This window comes from Onychomys torridus, chromosome 6 (assembly GCF_903995425.1).
Source record: "Onychomys torridus chromosome 6, mOncTor1.1, whole genome shotgun sequence".
Classification (NCBI taxonomy): domain Eukaryota; kingdom Metazoa; phylum Chordata; class Mammalia; order Rodentia; family Cricetidae; genus Onychomys; species Onychomys torridus.
In genome coordinates this window covers 53,970,259-53,989,421 of record NC_050448.1, presented here as the reverse complement: position 1 = coordinate 53,989,421, position 19,163 = coordinate 53,970,259, and the positions used below count along the sequence as shown (strand labels likewise).

At 35.7% G+C, this 19,163-nt stretch overlaps 1 protein-coding gene across 3 annotated transcripts in view; it reads right to left on the bottom strand.

The window, feature by feature from the left end:
* The window catches only part of Fstl5 (follistatin like 5), a 572,741-nt gene that overhangs the window by 98,326 nt on the left and 455,252 nt on the right, over positions 1-19,163 (bottom strand). For all 3 annotated transcript variants that reach the window (XM_036190876.1, XM_036190875.1, XM_036190878.1), the window contains 2 exons: positions 18,906-19,067; positions 12,657-12,791 (listed from right to left, as the gene is read on the bottom strand). In XM_036190876.1, the coding sequence (XP_036046769.1) occupies positions 12,657-12,791; positions 18,906-19,067 (297 nt within the window). The remainder of the gene's footprint in view (positions 1-12,656; positions 12,792-18,905; positions 19,068-19,163) is intronic.

The following is a 19,163-nucleotide window of genomic DNA, read 5'->3' as shown; positions in this document are numbered from 1 at the left end:
GTATCACACTGAGCAAACTGTGCTCATATGGAAAAATATGTCTTATAAAAAAGCTGATTATGAGATAACCTTGATGAACTTCATCCTAACATATATTTGAAGAAAAATGTATTGCAGGGACTATGAGAGACAAAGAGCTAGCATTGGCTTTATGAGCATCAAATAAGGTAAAATTTTCAAGTCTTTAGCATAAACACAATTCATGAGTATGTGGACACCTATAAATACAACACATTTGCATATGTATAGATATTAAACATATGTTAAGCAAAAATGTACACAGAAGTATCATTAATGACAAATCCTATTGCTTGTGATGAATTATCAAGAAACTTGAAACAATAATATGTTTTTTGCAATAACTGTGGATAGGCTCTGGAGCAGAGGACCTGTGTAAAAGGTGTGAAGACTTAGGTTCCATTTATAATTCATAGAACTATTTAAATAGAATCATCTAGATTTTCTAGATGGCATACAGCTGCTTCCTCAGCACTGAGGAGGAAGCTGAGGCAGGTAACTTTAGCCACTTCTAAGGCCAGCCTTACCTATTGAATATTACCTGTCTCTAAAATTAGAAGACAGAAAGGAAAGTTTGGCAATACAGCTCAGTGGCAGAAGTCTGGCAAACATGCATGAACTCTGAGTTTTGTCACTAGTACCAACCTGGGTAGGGCAATTAGTATACAGAATGTCAGGGAAATACGGGCTTCAGTAGATCCTTACTTTCCAGTCGATATCAGAGAGGACCTCACCTGCTGTAAAGCTCCACAAACACTATATTGAGTTTGCCTATAAGAAAGTGCAGGAAAAACTGGCCCAAGTCAAGGTCAGTCATGGAAATTTTAATAGAAGGTGGCCAAGGCCAGGTCAAGCTTGATCTACATATATTAATAATCAAATTACACATGAGTTTTAGAGGTGACATTCTAAGGATATGGAACATTAATATCTAAGATCAAATAAAAAGAAGACACTTCTGTCCCACAAATTTAAATAGCAACTTAGAGGCTGTGGCATATATTATTATCTCTTGTCTTTCCCTTTGAAATATTAATGCTCCTGCTAAGTTAGACCACTACTTCTAATTGTTTCTCTAGAAAAAAATGGATGTTTTAAAAGGGCCAAAGGAACACCCTACCCTGTTCTTCTGTAGTCTGTGCTGCATCTCTACACTTCCTTATTCTGTATACTCCCAAACAGTAGAATCTGAACTAAGAGGAGAATAATGCCAGCTGCTCCGTGTATCCTCAAAACCAGAAAAGGATCAGAATAAGCAACAACAGCGATGATGGTCTGGCAGTTGCCATTATGGGGACAGACTGGAGAGGAAGGGGGTCAAAAATTCTTAACAGAGGACATGCAGTGAGAGCAAATGAGCTCAGTCAGCCAGTAGTGTGGAGAGAGGTTTCAAGAAAAAGAAGGCTGGTGGGGTCTACTGCAAAGGTTTTCAGTGCAGCTTCATGAAAGCACACAGACTCTAAAACTACAATATTAACAAGCATGATGGATGAGATGTAAAGAGCACTTGCCTTTCTACCTTTGTGCATAATTTCCTAAAATAATATATTTCTCATACTCACACCATCAGAAGGATGTAACATGAACCTTAAAAGGTCTGATTAAATAAAAACCTCAGTGCCAGCTATTGGGGTGAATTCTGAAAGATCAGAGAGACAGAAAAAGCCACAACTCACCTCACCTCGCCAACTTCTCAGCCGATCCTGTTTCCTCAGACTGGAAGCCTCTGTGTCCACATCCAAATGGATCTCAGCTGAACTGTTGCTAAAAGCCTAAAAGTTTAAAAGCCTCTAGTTCCTGGTCCTCATACCTTATGTGCCTTTCTGCTTCCTGCCATCACTTCCTGGGATTAAAGGTTTGAGTCAACCTGCCCGGCTGTTTTCCAGTGTGGCCTTGAACTCACAGAGATCCACGTGGATCTCTGCCTCCCAAGTGAGAGGATTAAAGGTGTGTGTTCCATCATTTTCTGGCCTGTATTTCTATCTAGTGGCTGTTCTGTTCTCTGACCCCAGATAAGATTATTAGAGGGTACAATATTGGGGGACCCAATATCACTACAGAAGGAAAATGATCATATTTTAATAAGACTATACATCTTATGTTCATGAAGTACATTTTAATTTTCAGAAAGAATGTGATGTATGAACATATTACACAAAAAACTTAGTTACTTTGAGCAGTAATAAAATATCTAAGATTTAAAATAAAATATTAAACAGTTGCTGTGCCTTCTAAAATTGGATCAAACAATATATAAAACCCTATACTTTAAAATATTTTGATATTAAGTATAAAATAACTAAATTCATTTTTTTCTTTAAGAGTCTCATATCCAAAATATATTGTTGGCAGTTTTATTCATGTAGCAGTTTTTATCCATTATTCAGAGCAGAGTAATAATGATAATTGCAACCATGTGAAACATCTGAGTTCTTTGTATATGCTAGATACTGCCAAGGGTTTTAGATCACCAGATCCACTAGTTATTCATTCCTACAAATATCTTCAATGACATTAACTTGTGTCACAGTTAAAATTAAAAATGTAAAATAACATAATAAAAATCTAATGGAGGAAATAAATAGTTGGAATTAATGCAATATTTTGAAAGTCAGAGGACAAGTTGGCCAGCCACTTTTCTTGAGTATTACAAAAAATACTTCCAAGTAAAGCTCTGTAGTCAAAAGTATCCCTCACATTATTTGTCCAAGTCACATAGGTATGTGAAAGGTTTCAGGTAGATGATCTCCTAGGCTTTGTCACAGCAGGCTCTTTATGATAGAAGAGTAGCTTAAAGTTCACAATGAACTAAACAAACATAAGAAGCCTGAAGAGAAAGATTTAGTCCCTGGTTATTTGTATGTGCTTATATTTTATGAAGAAGTACTCTTGTAAAAATACTGGTTTTCTTCTCAGAACCTCGAGTAAGCTAATAAAGCAAATTGTAGTGTGCTTTTTGAAAATTATATTATGCCAATCTTTAGAAGGTAACCCAAATGCATTCTGTTAACCCACATTATTGTATTCCACCAGGGAGGTGTAACAAGTTCCTAATATATATTTTCCCCTGAGGTTTAACAGAAAACACAAAGAATATCTCTCTTACTATGATGGAGATTGATATTTGGCAAACTTATACTTAGATGATAAAAAGAAATGCACCAGGGCTTGATATATATTAAAAAGAAATTCCAGCAAAACAAAAGAAACCTTGCTTATTTTGATAAATCTTAGAGAAGGCCCCAAAGACAAATATGCTGAAGAATGGAAGGCATTTGCAGCATAGTGCATTCATGCCTTTCTCAAAGTGAACTGTTCCAGTCATGCTGTTCAAAAAAGCCCAATGATTAGTCTACTTTAACCATGTCTTATAAATTACAGGTGATTATTTTGTGATAATATTGTGATCCCAAAGTTGACCTAATGTAGAATGTATTTCATGTTTCTTCTCTAACATGAATTTTCTCCTAAGTCTCTAACCCAATGGGGTATTGTTCAACACATTACAACTGTTTTCTGTTTCAGTGACTTATTACAACTGGCTTATGTGACTATCATGCATTATGTTATATACTTGTTTGTTATAAATACAACCTGAACTAAATTTGAGCTTTTTGAATGTTGAGAAATTATTTATAAAGTTGATTAAATGTCAACAACACATTTGTTGCTAACAGGTAGAACCATGAACAAACCAATCTACTGTTTTCTGTAGATATTTTATTCTCTTTAAAATGAAAGTTTTTAAATGAGAATCTAAATTTTGTGAGTGTTTATTTTTCAGTTGCCAATTAATAAAGAAATGGTGAAGACTTTGGTGACATATTGTGTCCAGCAATATATTGTGCACCCTAATAAAGCTTATCTGAGGATCAGAGGATAAAGCCAGCCACTAGATTAAACCCAGACATCAGGCAATGATAGCCCATACCTTTATTCCTTGCATTCAGGAGGCAGAGATCCATATGGATCTTTGTGAGTTCAAGGCCACACTGGGGAATAGAGCTAGGCATGATGACACACATACCTTTAATGCCAGCACTAACCATAGAGATCTGGAGGTCTGTACAGACAGACAAGAAGTGATTTAGCAGGGTGGAGAGAGGAAGTGAGATGCAGAACAAAAAGGCATATATGTGTGGGTATACAGGAAGTAGGTTTCTTTGGCTGAGAATTTCCAAGTGGTAAGAATGTTTTTGTACCAGACAGTGGTGGCGCATGCCTTTAATCCCAGCACTTGGGAGGCAGAGCCAGATGGATCTCCTTGAGTTCAAGGCCAGCCTGGGCTACAGAGCGAGTTCCAGGAAAGGGGCAAAGCTACACAGAGAAACCCTGTCTTGAAAAACAAAAACAAAAACAAACAAACAAACAAAAAAGAATGTCTTTGCTGGCTTCTTTCTGCTTCTCTGATCACTCAGTTTTTGCCCCAATATCTGGCTCTGGGTTTTTCTTTTTTTAATTAGTATGATTATTTAGCAATTTGCCTTACTGAAGTCTGAAGTTTAGTAATTCATACAATTTACAGGGTAACCAGTTTCATAGACATTTATATGACACAAATCATCCAGGAGTTTCATAGATAGTAGCAGAAGGATCATAGGTTTGAGACCAGATTGTGCTACAGTGAGCTCAGACCTTATTCCTATCCTCCTCCCATAAACTTTACACCAATCAAATTATTGATATTGTAAAAAATTTAGATAAGTTAAATCAATTTGTTTGTAATGAAAATTTGAAAAGAAAATCCCAAGGGAGGTACCAAATTACAGCAAATGTCAGACCATATCATTTTCTACTAAACAGTGCCTAAATGCAGGAAAACCCCATAACTCTACTGTGTGATTTCTGAATGTGAGGAATATGCAAAATCAAATCCAGAAGATTTTGCCAATGCTATTTGCAAGGGTAAAAATATGAGAATGACAACAGCATTCTGCACTTAGTCCTGCTCTCCATGCCCTCTGATATTTTAATCAGCATTTCAACTTTTGTCATCTTGTAGAAGTGAAGTGGCACTACCCTTTGATTTTATGGCAAGTTCCTTTTATAAATGACGGGTTTGACAATATGAAGAAAGTTCATTGGAAGTTTTGGCTTCCTCATCTCTGAAATGTCTTTAAAGACTACAGGTGAGTTCCCATTTAGGTTGTGTATTCATATGTATCATATGTGTATTTATTTATCAAAATACTTTCCCATGCATTAATTGTGCTACTATATCCCTTGGTAATTTTTTTCAGACACAGTAGCAAACAGTTGTAGTCTATGAACCACACAGCTCGAGGAAGAGGATCACGTGAATATAGGAAGTGGTGTCTAGTCTGGACATCAACCTTATCTCAAAGTCAAATGCACAAATAACAAAAAGGATAACATATTGCTGATATATCTACCTTGTTTTCTCTGACATTCCATTATTTATCATGGAAGATAACACTGAAATTACATTCTGATATTATTAATAATATAATCATAATTAGTAAATAGATGTTGTGCTATGCACCTATGTACATGTACACAGACTATATTCCTTACTTGACTATACTATATTATTAAAATTACAATGTATATATTTTTTTCTAAAGTATAATCTCTGTCTTATGAAGTCAAACTATATCTAGGAAACATTTGGCTTTCTAATTGAATTAGAACATGTTAGACATAGAAACCTAATTATTTCACCTACTCATTGTACAGATTTACTTTTCAAAATGATAGGGATGAACATAAATACACTCCTCAGAGAGACAGTGATCAACATGGAGAAGGGCCAGTCCACTGGGGATATAATTCATGCATGACTTAGATGTCTTTCCAGAATCTAATATCAACATTACCTGTGTAATAGATGTATAAAAACTATCATTTAGTTGTAAAATAAGGATGCAGAGTAATCATCCTACTTGGCACATTTCTCATATCCTAGCCTTATCAGAATCAGAGGTAATGGTGCATAGCCTGGGGATTGTCCACATTTGTGAAAATATTTCCACTCAACATAGTCACTGTGTAAAAATGTCACAGGCCAAAAGGACACAAATATACAATTTGAGATCTCTGCACATGTTTAATAAAATGTGTGCCATAGGTTGACATTTCAAAACTCTGAAGAAGTATCTCATTCCAACTTCTCACCCTAATCTGGCTATGTCAAAAACACACACATTTTACTTATTGTTTTTTTATTTACATTTTATCTCACTGATTTCTTTTTCAGATAACCTTCAGAAAATTATGAAAAAATTGTGATTGCACTATTTTAAAATTAAACATACAGTTATTTGACAAAAGTTCACTAAGTTTAATGCAGGTTTTTAAATTATAGAATCTCAAAAGGAATATCACTATTATATCAGCAAAATTAAAAAAATTAATAGATTTTATAAAATTATCTAACTCTGGTTGTCCTTAAAATTTTCAATAATTTCTTTCAGTAATACAAATAAATAAACATGAGATATATTCATGATATTTTCTAAGAATCATTATATGACAATTTTGTTCTATTATATCTTTTGGAATATTTAAATGTAATTTCAGTACATATACTTTTTCTGTTCATTGAACTTTATATGTCTTTAAATATAAAGGCATACAGACTTACATCATTAATTTTCATAATAACAATGTGTCCCACTGTAAGCTTTCCACATTTATTTAACTAATTTCTTACTGATAGATTTTGAGGTCCAGAAAAATAAATAAATAACCAGGACTTCTTGTTATTGTTCTTATTTATCTTATTTTGCTTTTTTTTTCTTTACAAAGTTTACACAGAGTTTTTTTTATATTTAACAGTGCCACTATTCAAAAGTTAATTTAGCTAGCATACCTAAATTTATATAAATAAAATATGTCATTGAATAATAATTGCACTTTGTATAATAGAAAAACCTTGAATATATAATACATGTATATAAACTTGAGTGAATAAAGTTAATTACATCAAGTTTCATCTTTATTTGTCATGAGCAATAGTGATTTCTAATTGCCCACAATTGCTATAAACTTAGTGACATTCAGACACACTACCATATTACAGGACCAAGTACTAACCCACATATTAGAAATAGATTATATTAATACAATTGGAAACAGCATTTTTTTACAAGTATAAGCTTCAGGTACTGAATAATGAGGCTGGTGATTTCAGCAAGCACTGGTCAACAGATGATAAGATTTACTGTACAATTTACTTCATGGATTTGATAATATTGGGTAAATTAAATAGCATAAATATTTTAAATTATGGTAAGAAAATTCTATAGAAAAATAAAACCTTGCAAACCATATTTTCATAGTAAATTTAGTGTTGAAATTTTCATGACAAATATAAAATATGAAATGTGCATTTTTCATTGTACTTTAAAACATTATTAGTGTAGACTTCTATTCAATGCTTTTTGAAATACTTAGTCAGAAGTAATACTTCACACCTATTAGTTTATTTCATTTGCCCACACAGGCTTGTTTCCATTTGGCATTTGTCTGAGGCACTGAGGACCAAGCTGTGAGCACCTCACTTTACCATTTATGATGGGCTTTGCCTACTCCTTGCTAGTCTTCTTTACATTTGTGGACCCTCAAGAAACAATTAATAAGCTGAGGACTATTCTACCTATCTTCATCTCTGCTTGATCACTTCTGAATTTATCCTCACTTGATACATGATTTTCATGCAGACATTCACAACAGTTCATTGAAGCCATACAAGTTTCCTTTCATACATTTCTCCTTTCTTACAAATGGCTCCTTGCTGTGCTTGCAAGATCAGAATTTGCACTGATTCCAGGTTTGCACTGGCATATTCAGATAAGGCCGTGCTTTAAGACCTTTAAAATTCCCTTCTTCTTCTAAAACAAACAAATACATCATAAGACTTTGTACACTGTGGATTATGAGAGCTTGCTATTCTAAAAGAGAACCCGAGTTCAGTTCCCTGTAGCCATTTGGGGCAGCTCACAACCAGTTTTGTAACTCTACCTCCAAAGGATCCAACTCAGGCTTCAAAATACTGTGGGCATCTGCACAATTATCCATATCAGTGAACATATTCATGTGCAGAAAAAACAAACACATGCAAATATATTTAAAACAAAATTAAAATCTTCAATAATATTTTTAATTTTTTGCACAAAATAACTGTCTTTTGCCTTATATTTAAATGTTGGCAAGTTAAATGACAGTTACTGCAATTTTACATAATTATTAACATTTTAACATCACATGCTTAAATGATTACTCATGCAAGTAATCTTATTGTAGACTTTAACCCATTTAGAACATTCTTCTAGTGTGACAAAGGTGTTAAATTTCCTACAGGAAATCCTAATATAAGAATAGCCTCAACAATTCTCACTCATACAATCCCTCCTTTTTCTCGACAATTGGACTCCTGGAGCTCCACCTGGGGCCTGGCCATGGCTCTTTGCATCTGCTTCCCTCAGTCATTGGATGAGATTTCTAGCACTAAAATTAGGATGTCTGGCAATTGTTGAGACCAAAATTGGAAAAAGCACAGGGACAAATAGCCAAACTAGTGGAAACACATGAACTATTGAGGAGCCCCCAACTGGATCAGGCCCTCTGGATAAGTGAGACAGTTGATTAGCTTGAACTGTTTGGGAGACACCCAGGTAGTGGGACCTGGACCTGTCCTTAGTGCATGAGCTGGCTGTTTGGAACCTTGGGCTTATGCAGGGACACTTTGCTCAGCCTGGGAGGAGGGGACTGGACCTGCCTGTACTGAATCTACCAGGTTGAGCTGAATCCCCAGGGGAGTCTTTGCTCTGGAGGAGATGGGAATGGGGGGGGTGCTTGCGGAAAGGCGGGGGTGGGAGCGGGAGGGGGGAGGACAGGGGAACCCATGGCTGATATGCTGATATGTAAAATTAAATTAAATTATAAAATAAAAAAAGGAAAAGAAAGAATAGCCAAAACTTTTTATGGAGAGTAGCACAGGAAACACAGTGGAAGAACTATTCTATAGCAATGGATTTGTAGCTAATGTGTGAAGGACCAATGACAGAAGATAACACAGATTTAGAACAGGCATTTAACAACTTTGGAAACACTATGACCCAGTGTTACAAATGAATCCAGAAAAGGAAACCATTTGGTAAATGGTACTAACATGAATGGTCATCAACTTTTAAAACTAATTTTATTTCTAAAACTAAATGCTCTCTTCAAGAATCTTTAATTTTGTTTCATAATAATAAACTTTAAATAAAATTATTAACTCAAGTTATCATAGAAAGCCACTTTATGTATTTCACTTATATATAGATTATTGTGGTCATCAAAATTTACAACTGTAACCAAGTGACAATGAAAAAGGAAAGAATACATAACATATGCATCATCATGCATATTTATTATATTTAGACCACAATGTGCTATTATAATACATTTGTATCCAATATTTTAGCATGTTCAATGAGCTTTATTAACCCCATTTCTTACTAAAATTCTGTCCATATGTGATGTAACGCTTGCTTGGTTTTATGTAGCTGGTAGCTTAGACACTTCCAGTGGCAGACAGATTGCTCATCATGCACTTTAACCCTGAAGATTAGTCTTCATCAGCTGAGCACTATTGGGAGTGGAGATGTGGAAAGTGGTTTGCCAAAGGCAAGATATTTTCTTATAAATAGCATGTGTCCTTTGTCTAAACCCACACATGTGCTTCACATCATTCTCTCCTAATTCCGACTATAAGCACCACACAGCCCCCTAGCACTCACCCACTGAATCTTAGTTCCACACTCTAACCTCAACATTGCTTTAGGATATTAGTTAGGGTCCTTCTTGGCAATTTGGATTTTGACTGAAAAAACTTGTAGTGTGGTTTGGTAACAAAATCAGGCTCTGTAGCTCAAAATATTCAGGTAGAAGGGCAGTTCATAGTCATTTCTCATCTTATGCTTTTCTTGAATTATTAACTCAACAGTATCACAATGCCAAAATATGAACTATGAAGAAACTGTGATTGATACTGCTATGACTGTTCTATTATGTAGCAAATAGCTGGATTATTGCTAAAAGGCTGTTGCTAAATAAAGTATGTATTATGCAATTTACTAAACAGGTAAATCTTTCTCCAATGTTTTATTATAAACATGAGACTCCATACTACAGTACATCTTCTAGAAAGAAAACACACTTGAAATATACTGCCTTCTCATTGTCAGACAAATATGGAGTGTTTGGACTTGCAGCTTTCACTTTGACTATCTCTATGACACATTTTATTTTATGAGGTGAAGGAATTGGAACTTTATTTAAAATATTTCAATATCTACCCAAAGGGAAAATTAGAACAGAGTTTACTCTTTTAAATGTGAAAAATATTTCAAATACGTTTCATATTAATAAACATAATTGAATGTACTCATACCCATCTGCAACTATGTCTGTTTTTGATTTATATGCATCATTCAGTGTGAAATGTATGATTTCTACTGTTCACTGGATTTCCAGGTTTTCATTTAGAATAAAAACTTGCTAACAAGTATCTAGAAACTATTTTGAGAGAGTTAGTGTAAGAATGCACAGTGTGTTTCCCAGTCTGATAAGAACTTCATATGTAGTTTCTAACCAAAATTTCTTAGTTTGCTCATTTTTCTTTCCTATTACAGCACAAGAACTGAAGCTCAAAGTGGGCATATTACAGACTCCACCACAGTACTGTTGGGTGATTTGAACACTGTCCTATTACAAACTTTACTCTTTTTCAGTTATACCCGTGTGTGTGTGTGTATGTGGTGTGTGTGTGTGTGTGTGTATGTGTGTGTGTGTGTGTGTGTGTGTGTTCACTTTCTAAAGGAAAAATTGCTTTGAAATAACTTTTGGTGGTCTTGGACAAGTTATTATTATTCTCGTAAATTCTTGCAAGTAGAAAAGAAAAAAACTGTGAAGGACAGGTGTGTGATGATTCTTTTGGCTTTCTAAAAATCAAATGTCCAAATGCAAATGCTCAGTCACTAAGTTTCTAGGAAGAACCACAAGAAAGCCTTCACAGGGAAAACTGAAGTTATCCATCTCCCTAGAGTAGTCTCTGCACAGCTACAGCTTTATTTTGTTGCACATTTTCGGCACTGCTGAGATCTGTCACATTACAATGACGACATTTTGGGTTTATTGTGGACCAGTGCATGCTCACATGTCTTCAGTTTGCATTTTTTCTGTAAATATAATAGCTAATATAACTTCCATAGCTACTTTATAAAATGGCACTGAAGACAAAACCAAAGTTATGAAGCCAAATGTTATGACTACAATCATAAATGACAAATACAAAACAAGTTTTCAGTTACTTATAATTAAATTTTAAGAAAAAAAGTTGAGAAATGATAGTTTTTAGGAAAAATAAAAAGGATAAAGAAATTATGAGTTGTTTAGGTTAGCTTTCATTTTTACTTTTATGCCTTAAGACTTATCTATTTAAATATTCACTTATACTGATCATTGCCCTTTCCAGAGAAACTATAGAAACACTTGGGTTGATTGGCAGGTCTGGGCAGCCTCCTGCTGATTCACTCATACCTGAGATCATTGGTGTAAGAGTGGGTAACAGACTGTTTTGAGATTTTTCTACATTCATCAAAATTAGGCTCAGAGAAATAGGCCCCAAATAAGAGGTCCAAAACATCAGAGACTATCAAAATTGACAGTAGTCAAAGAACAATCAAGGAACGAAGGTGACAACCTGTTCAAGTACACACAGTCCAAGTCATCACACAGCCACACTATGGTAAATGAGCAGGTCAATAAAAACCTGTGCCTTTGCCTGGAGTTCACATAATAAGAAACCTTTAGCTCTAGCACAAATGTGTTGTTTTCATCATTCCCTTTCCATGTCCACTGTCATGACACAAACAGATGAATTAAATTTAAAAAGTATTGCATCCCACATCACAGAAGAGAGAAAAATAAAAATGTCATCATGAAAAACAATTTTAATAAAGTTTAAACTGGAGGATACTCTAATTAGCCCAAGTTCACCACTACCCAAGAAGGCTAGAACTCAAATATCCATTGGAATATACAAGCACATACACATGAAACACGCTTTCAATGTGTATGTATAGTCTACTTTTATCCTAACTCCAAGAGATGACCATATGGCACATGTCATGATGACAAAGGATTTTTATCACTGATGGACACTGGGGCAGAGAGGATTTGCTGCAGAGGAGGTCACAATACAGCTGCTGCTTCCATGGCTGCTGAGCCTCTGGCAGATTCAGAAAGAGGCTAAGTTAAAACCGCCCATAAACACACTGATGATCATTTGAGGACATTACATTTCACACACTGTGTGGAAAAGGGACTTTACAGGGATTTAAATTCTCACATGAGCACACAGGAGGAAGTCGGTGGTTGGAACATCTTATGTACATTGGTACGCTGACGCTGGAGCTGGAGGGAAAACTGCCTCAGCTGTCAGACATCTTCAAACCTATTTTGAGTATTTTAAGATTTCTATTCTTCAAGAACACAGATTTCCTTTAATTTTTTTTAATGTTCTGGGCCTGTAATAAACTACAAAGGACAACACTATAAAATGTGCAGTATGCATGTGTGTATATGTATGTGTGCGCACGCATGTGTTGGGTGGTGGGCTCAATACATACGGGTCTTCCTGGCAGAATCTTCCACAAAAAGAGAAGAGATGTCTTCATCCACGCCTGCTTCATTCCGAGCAATGCATGTGTATGCTCCAGTATCTTCATAGCGCACATTGCTTATGTGGACCTCACTGCCATTTGCTGGGAACAGAAAGCAAACACAACGTGTAAACTACAGTTTCAGCTTTGGTACTGTGCATTCTGATTACATAGGCAAACAGCTCACTGAGCTTGTCCTAATTAAGCCGTTTTCCCTCCTTCTCCCATGCTTTGGAGATGTGCCAAATTGCTCCAGAGGCTCTCAAGTGTTTGTGCATTGTGTTGTCACTCCATTGAAGAGAGCTCACCACCAGCAATTGCAAACACTCTACATTTCATAGCATTTCCTTTTCCTACAATGCATATGGAATATTTCTTACATTAGTAACTATCATCTTCTTGATATATGTATTTATATTTAAAACCCAAACTAAACTAAGTTGTTTTTTTTTTTTAGAACAAACAACAGTAATCTTGCTCACTTATAGAAACACATGGGTTGAGTGGATTCTCACTAAGTCTATCATCTCATTTAAGGAAATCCACTGACATGAATTAAGTGAATTATATCAACATGTCTATTGTCTCATTAAGGAAGTTTATAGTATACGACTGTCACTTAAGCAACCTTATTAGATATTTGGAAATATTAGAGAAAGAGGATAGGGAGATAATAACAGGATTGTCTGTAATTTCCCCCAAAATGTACCTTAAACTATAATTAAGATATATAACAGACCATGATAAATGAATGCCATATGAGAACAGGAAGAAGCAAAATGTTATAGAGGACCCCAGAAATCCACAAAGATACTTCCACTGTAGACTACTGGCAATGGTCAAGAGAAGCCCGAACTGACCTAGTCTGGTGATCAGATGGCCAAACACCCTAACTGTCATGCTAGAACTCTCATCCAATAACTGATGGAAGTGGATGTAGAGATCCTCAGCCAGGCCCCAGGTGGAGCTGCGGGAGTCCAATTGGTGAGAAAGAGGAGGGATTGTATGAGCGAGAATTGTTGAGACCAAGATAGGAAAAAGCACAGGGACAAATAACCAAACTAGTGGAAACACATGAATTAGGAACCAAAACCTGTGGAGCCCCCAGCTGGATCAGGCCCTCTGGATAAGTGAGACAATTGAATAGCTTGATCTGTTTGGGAGGCACCCAGGCTGTGGGACCTGGACCTGTCCTTAGTGCAGAGCTGGTTGTTTGGAACCTTGGGCTTATGCGGGGACACTTTGCTCAGCTTGGGAGGAGGGGACTGGACCTGCCTGTACTGAATCCACCAGGTTGAGCTGAATCCCCAGGGGAGTCTTGGCCCTGGAGGAGATGGGAAGGGGGAGGATGTGGGGGGAAGGCAGGAGTGGGGGCAGGAGGGGGGAGGACAGGGAAACCTATGGCTGATATGTAAAACTGAAACACAAATATCCATATAAAAAATAAAATTTGAAATAAAAAAGATATATAATCACTGTAAGCACAAAATTTCAAATATTTTTGAAAGAATTTTTTAATCAGATCTTTAAATAATAAGTTGAATCTTCTAACACCAATGCCAAGGTGTAATTAATCATGTCTGACATGCTGGACAAATGCTAGAACCTTCATATATCTTATTATGTAACCTATACAAAAGGCATTTCATTACCAGATGAAGAGCCTGAAATTCATAGAATGAATTCTTACAAGTACTCAAGTAAAAAGGCTTGATTTTTATGAAAACGTTGTACTTCCAAACCTGTGTTCTCTTGCTATCATGAGTTTTGAATTCTCTTTTCCCTTTTTCATTTTTATGTAGATGTCTCTCTGGCCTCTGTTACCTATGCTCCATGTTGCTCAGTCACAAAACAATGTACAATGACTTAGAACACAACTGTGTGGCAAGTGAATGACAGGTAAACTGGTGTGGTTGAATTAGAGAAAAAGGTATTGGTTGAGACAGAAAGATTGGTGAGAAGGGAGAGGGTGTCTTCTCCCACAAAAGTCTATCCGGAATTGTGGTTTGAAATTGAAATGCTGCCATAGGCTCGTGTGTTTCAACACTTGATCCCCTGAAGGTGGCACTGTTTGGGAAGTGTGTGTATCCTTTAGAAGGTAGACACTGTCTAGGGTAAATGAGTCACTGGAAATAAGCCTTGGTGTTTCATAAAACAGGTGCGTTACCTGCTCACTCTCTAGTACCTAACTAGGAAAACAATGTGGTGAGCCAACCTCCTGCCATCATGCCTTTGTTGCCATGGAATGTATCTCTCCAAGTGAAAGCCAGAATAAACCCTTCTTTGCTTATACTGTTGTTGTCAGCTATTTTGTCTCAAAAAATGAGACAACTTACTAATACAGGTGAAGACACTTGACTCAATTTGTCTGTCTGAATAATTGAGATCAACATCACTTCCACTTGCCTGTAGAGACTCTGCCACAAAACAATCAGTGTCGAGCAATTCCCCAAGGAGGAAGTGATACTAAGGGTTACTTCTACCTCATGTTATTTACTAATTTCAATTTTCCTTTATTCTTTTTAATTTTGTATTTTTGCTGTTAAGATGTTGTGTAGCTTATAGTGCGTCTGAACAAGGCTTCTAAGCCTGCCCTTCTTTTCTATGTCACTATTCTACACTGTTTTCTCTGGCATTTCTTATACCTGTGACTAAATATGTTTTCTTATTCATTCACACTTATCCTTTATCTCCAATTTTCCATCTCCTCCTAATTGGCTTAATTATTCATAATCTGAAAGCCTTTGTAATTTTCTGAATATCTGTGGGGTAAATTTATTTGCTTTTAAAATTTACTGTATATTATTTGGCTTTTCTTATTTTCCTAGAATTTTAAGGTTCATCATTAGATTATTTATTTCAGATCTCTCGATTTCATTTTTTCATTTTGGTGTGTGTGTGTTTGTGTCTATGTCTCTGTAAGCACTTAGAAATATAAGTTGTCCTCTCAAAATTCCCTGTTTCTTGTTCTGACAAATTGGCCTATTTTAATTTAATTACATGATATTTAAATTTGTTCTTCAGTTTATTCATTGACTGAAAGATCTTCCAAAAAATATTGCTTAGTCTCTAAATAAACTTATAGTTTTTGTTCTGATTTCCAGTTATACTTTAGTCTGATAATAGACAAGGAATATTTACAATTATATTTTTAATGCTAGCCTTATGACCTAGAATGTGATAAATCTTAGAGGAGCTTCCATGGATCACTGAGAAGAGTATGTATTCCATGTATAGTGGATTGTTATGTAGATATCTATAAATTCAGTTGACCTATGGTATAGTTAAGCTTGGAAGTTTCCTTGTGGACTTTCAATTTTTAAGAAATATCTGGAGTAGAATATTGAAGTCTTCAACTTTTGTCTGTCATTCTAAGCCAATGGTTTTGATTTCTAAATTATGAATAAATGGAAATGATCAGGAAGTAATAGTTAAACTTCCTGCTGTCAGTAAATCATTAATAAGGATACCCAGAAGAATCACAGAGGATGGGTTCTCATGTCCCTCTTTCTTACTGATTTCCGTGATTCTTTCTGCATCATCACTTCTATCCTACCTTTTTACAATATTCCCCACCAACCAATCACTTTCCAGCAAGAGATTACCTTTTCTTAGTCTTTTTTTCAAAACCTGTAATGTTTTTGTATATAATTTTTCATTATCATTTATAATCTCACCAAAGAGAATGTTATTGATGCTCTTCTTAAAACAACCTCAGGTCAAGCTGGCTGATGACCCAGCACAGGGATGCACTTCAAGTTTCTCCTCTTAGTTTTCTATGTATCTGGCACTCCAGAACATGTCCCTTAATTTTACTTTTCCTTTTTCTTCTGTGATATCACCAAGTCTTGTCTCTATCTTGAATTTTAATATTCTTCTACCAAATATCTGTACTTGTATGCTAATAAAATGTGTGTGCTATATGCTATGGTGAGATTTTATTTTTCTTCATTCATATATTACTCTATAATGCATAGTTATTCAGACCAAACATAGACTTTGACCTCATACCCAAATGCTAAAAAATGTATCTGGATAAATAAATGACTAAATAATCATAGTATCATACTACAGTCACGAACTATAACATGAATTACACACTTACATTTTTCCTTTTGTCTTTCCTATTCTTATCTAAAATGTGTACTTATTTTCTCAAAGCCACCTATTTACATTTATAATTATAATTGAAAATAACTATTTTTTCCTGGGATTCCAATTCTTATGTTGCAGACTGGAATGGACAACTCATACAAATTATCTTCTTGATATTCCCGGAAACAGACAGATACATGTATACATAATTTAGGTTAATGTCACAACGGTAGGGCAGGAGAGAGGGATAATTGGACTTTTCTTTATTCTATTTCTATTGATTTGATTAGCTTTTAGTGCCTAGGCTACAGACATTTAAATATAAGAAGCAAGCATAAATACCTAAGTGTCACAGTGTGTACTTGTTATTTAGTGATTTTATATATATATATTCAAATTAATAATTAAAAAAAGGCCTAAACTTCTAAACTTCTATGCCCTCACTTTAGGCACTGAGAGTAAGGGGTTTCCAGCCCTTAAGCATTCAGCCAAACTTTTCCATTTTTCTTATCTCCTGGAACCAAGAGCTAAGGTGTTAAAGACACTAAGCAGTCAGGCCAAGCTCAGCTCCCTACCTATGGTGCATACAAGTAAATTTTCAGAATCCCTAAGCACTGGACCCAAACTTCTAACACCTCCTAGCACTTGATAAAACAGTAAGTCTGGTGATTGATATTTTATTTGTGAACCCCAATAAAGCTTATCTGTGAATCAGAGGAAAAAGCCAGCCACTACATTAAACATAGAGGTCAGGCAGTCATAGCATATGCCTTTAATCTTAGCATTTGGTGGGAAAAGATTAATCTGGATCTCTGTGAATTCAAGGCAACACTGGGAACAGAGTCAGGCGTGGTGGCACAAGCCTTTAAATTCCAGCACTAACCATAGAGGTCTGGAGGTCTGTACAGACAAACAGGAAATCATAGAGCTGGGCAGAAATAGAAAACTGATGTAGCTGGGCAGAAAGTGGAACTAAGATGTCAGGCACAGAAAGGATATCGGCATAGGTAACAGAAAGTAGGTTGCTCTTTGAGGATTTCTAGCGGTAAGAAAATGGCCTCCTTCTTTCTGCTTCCCTGATCTCTCAGTTTTCACCGCAATATCTGGCTCCAGGTTTTTTCATTAATAAGACTGTTTTCCAATTCGTCTTACAGATAAAGAGTCCCCAGACCCTGATAATTCAGTCCAAACTTCTGATGATCACTAGTAAGTGGTACTTATTTTCTCATACCCTTGCACCTGCCGTGGACAGCCGTGCAGTCCCCAGACCATCAAACTCTGTTCCACCCTTCCACTCTACAAACTCCAGATGTGAAAGTTCCAGTGCAGAACTGAAACCCACATGAACATCTAGGACAACATGTGGCCTCCAAAATTTACTAATCCCATGAGAAGGCCACCCAATGAGAACTACCTGGAAGAACTTACAGACAAGAAATCCAAAGAATTATTTTAACTCTCTTAAGACAACATCACAATGACAAAACTGTTCTCCAAGTGAGGTTTTTCCACTGAGGTTTTTATTTTGGTATATTCAGGAAAACATTCCCAGCATCAATTTAGCTTTTCTTCAATGATGCTACCATCTCTTTTTATTGAACTATATGTTCATATCCTGTACTGGAATGCCACAACTATCAACCCAGACTATTATACTCAGGAAAACTACCTATTAAATTAGTGGAGAAATAAAAAAACAGCATTTCAATGATAAAAATTGTTTAAAGGAATTTTCAACTACTAAGTAAGTTGTAGCTCTACAGAGAATACGAGAAGTGACACTTCAATCTGAAGATAATGATAAACATACTCAAGATGTCACAGGGAATAAATAAATAATTGCAGAACAATTAATCAAAAGAGGTGTATAATTAAATATTGTAATTGTGACCAAAATAACGGCATCCTGTATTAATATCTATGACAAGACTATATTTACAACAGTAAACATATCAAAGAACTGTATCAGTTTTTTCTTAGATGCAACCATGTTTTAATATTCTCAACTGCTGCTAAAATAATTCATTGTTTCACAAGTGCTGTGTATTGTCATTTTTCCATAAAATTTAATATAAAAGATGTCCACGATCATTTAAGGAAAAGAATGTAAGAAACAGGCACCTTGAAGTGTGAGCTGTTTGGAGAGCTTTGGTGTAATGTCAATTCCATTCTTCAGCCAGGCAAGCTGAGGGTCTGGTATGCCCTCTGCATGGCACCTAAGGCTTGCAGTTACTCCTGGCTCTCTGGCCTGGCTCTCTGGATACACCCGAATGACTGGAGGAACTGAATGTGGGAGAAAAAATGGATAAGTAATCATCATTTACCACCTTGGAAAATGAACAAAAATTATAAGATGATCCCTTATGAATTATACATTTT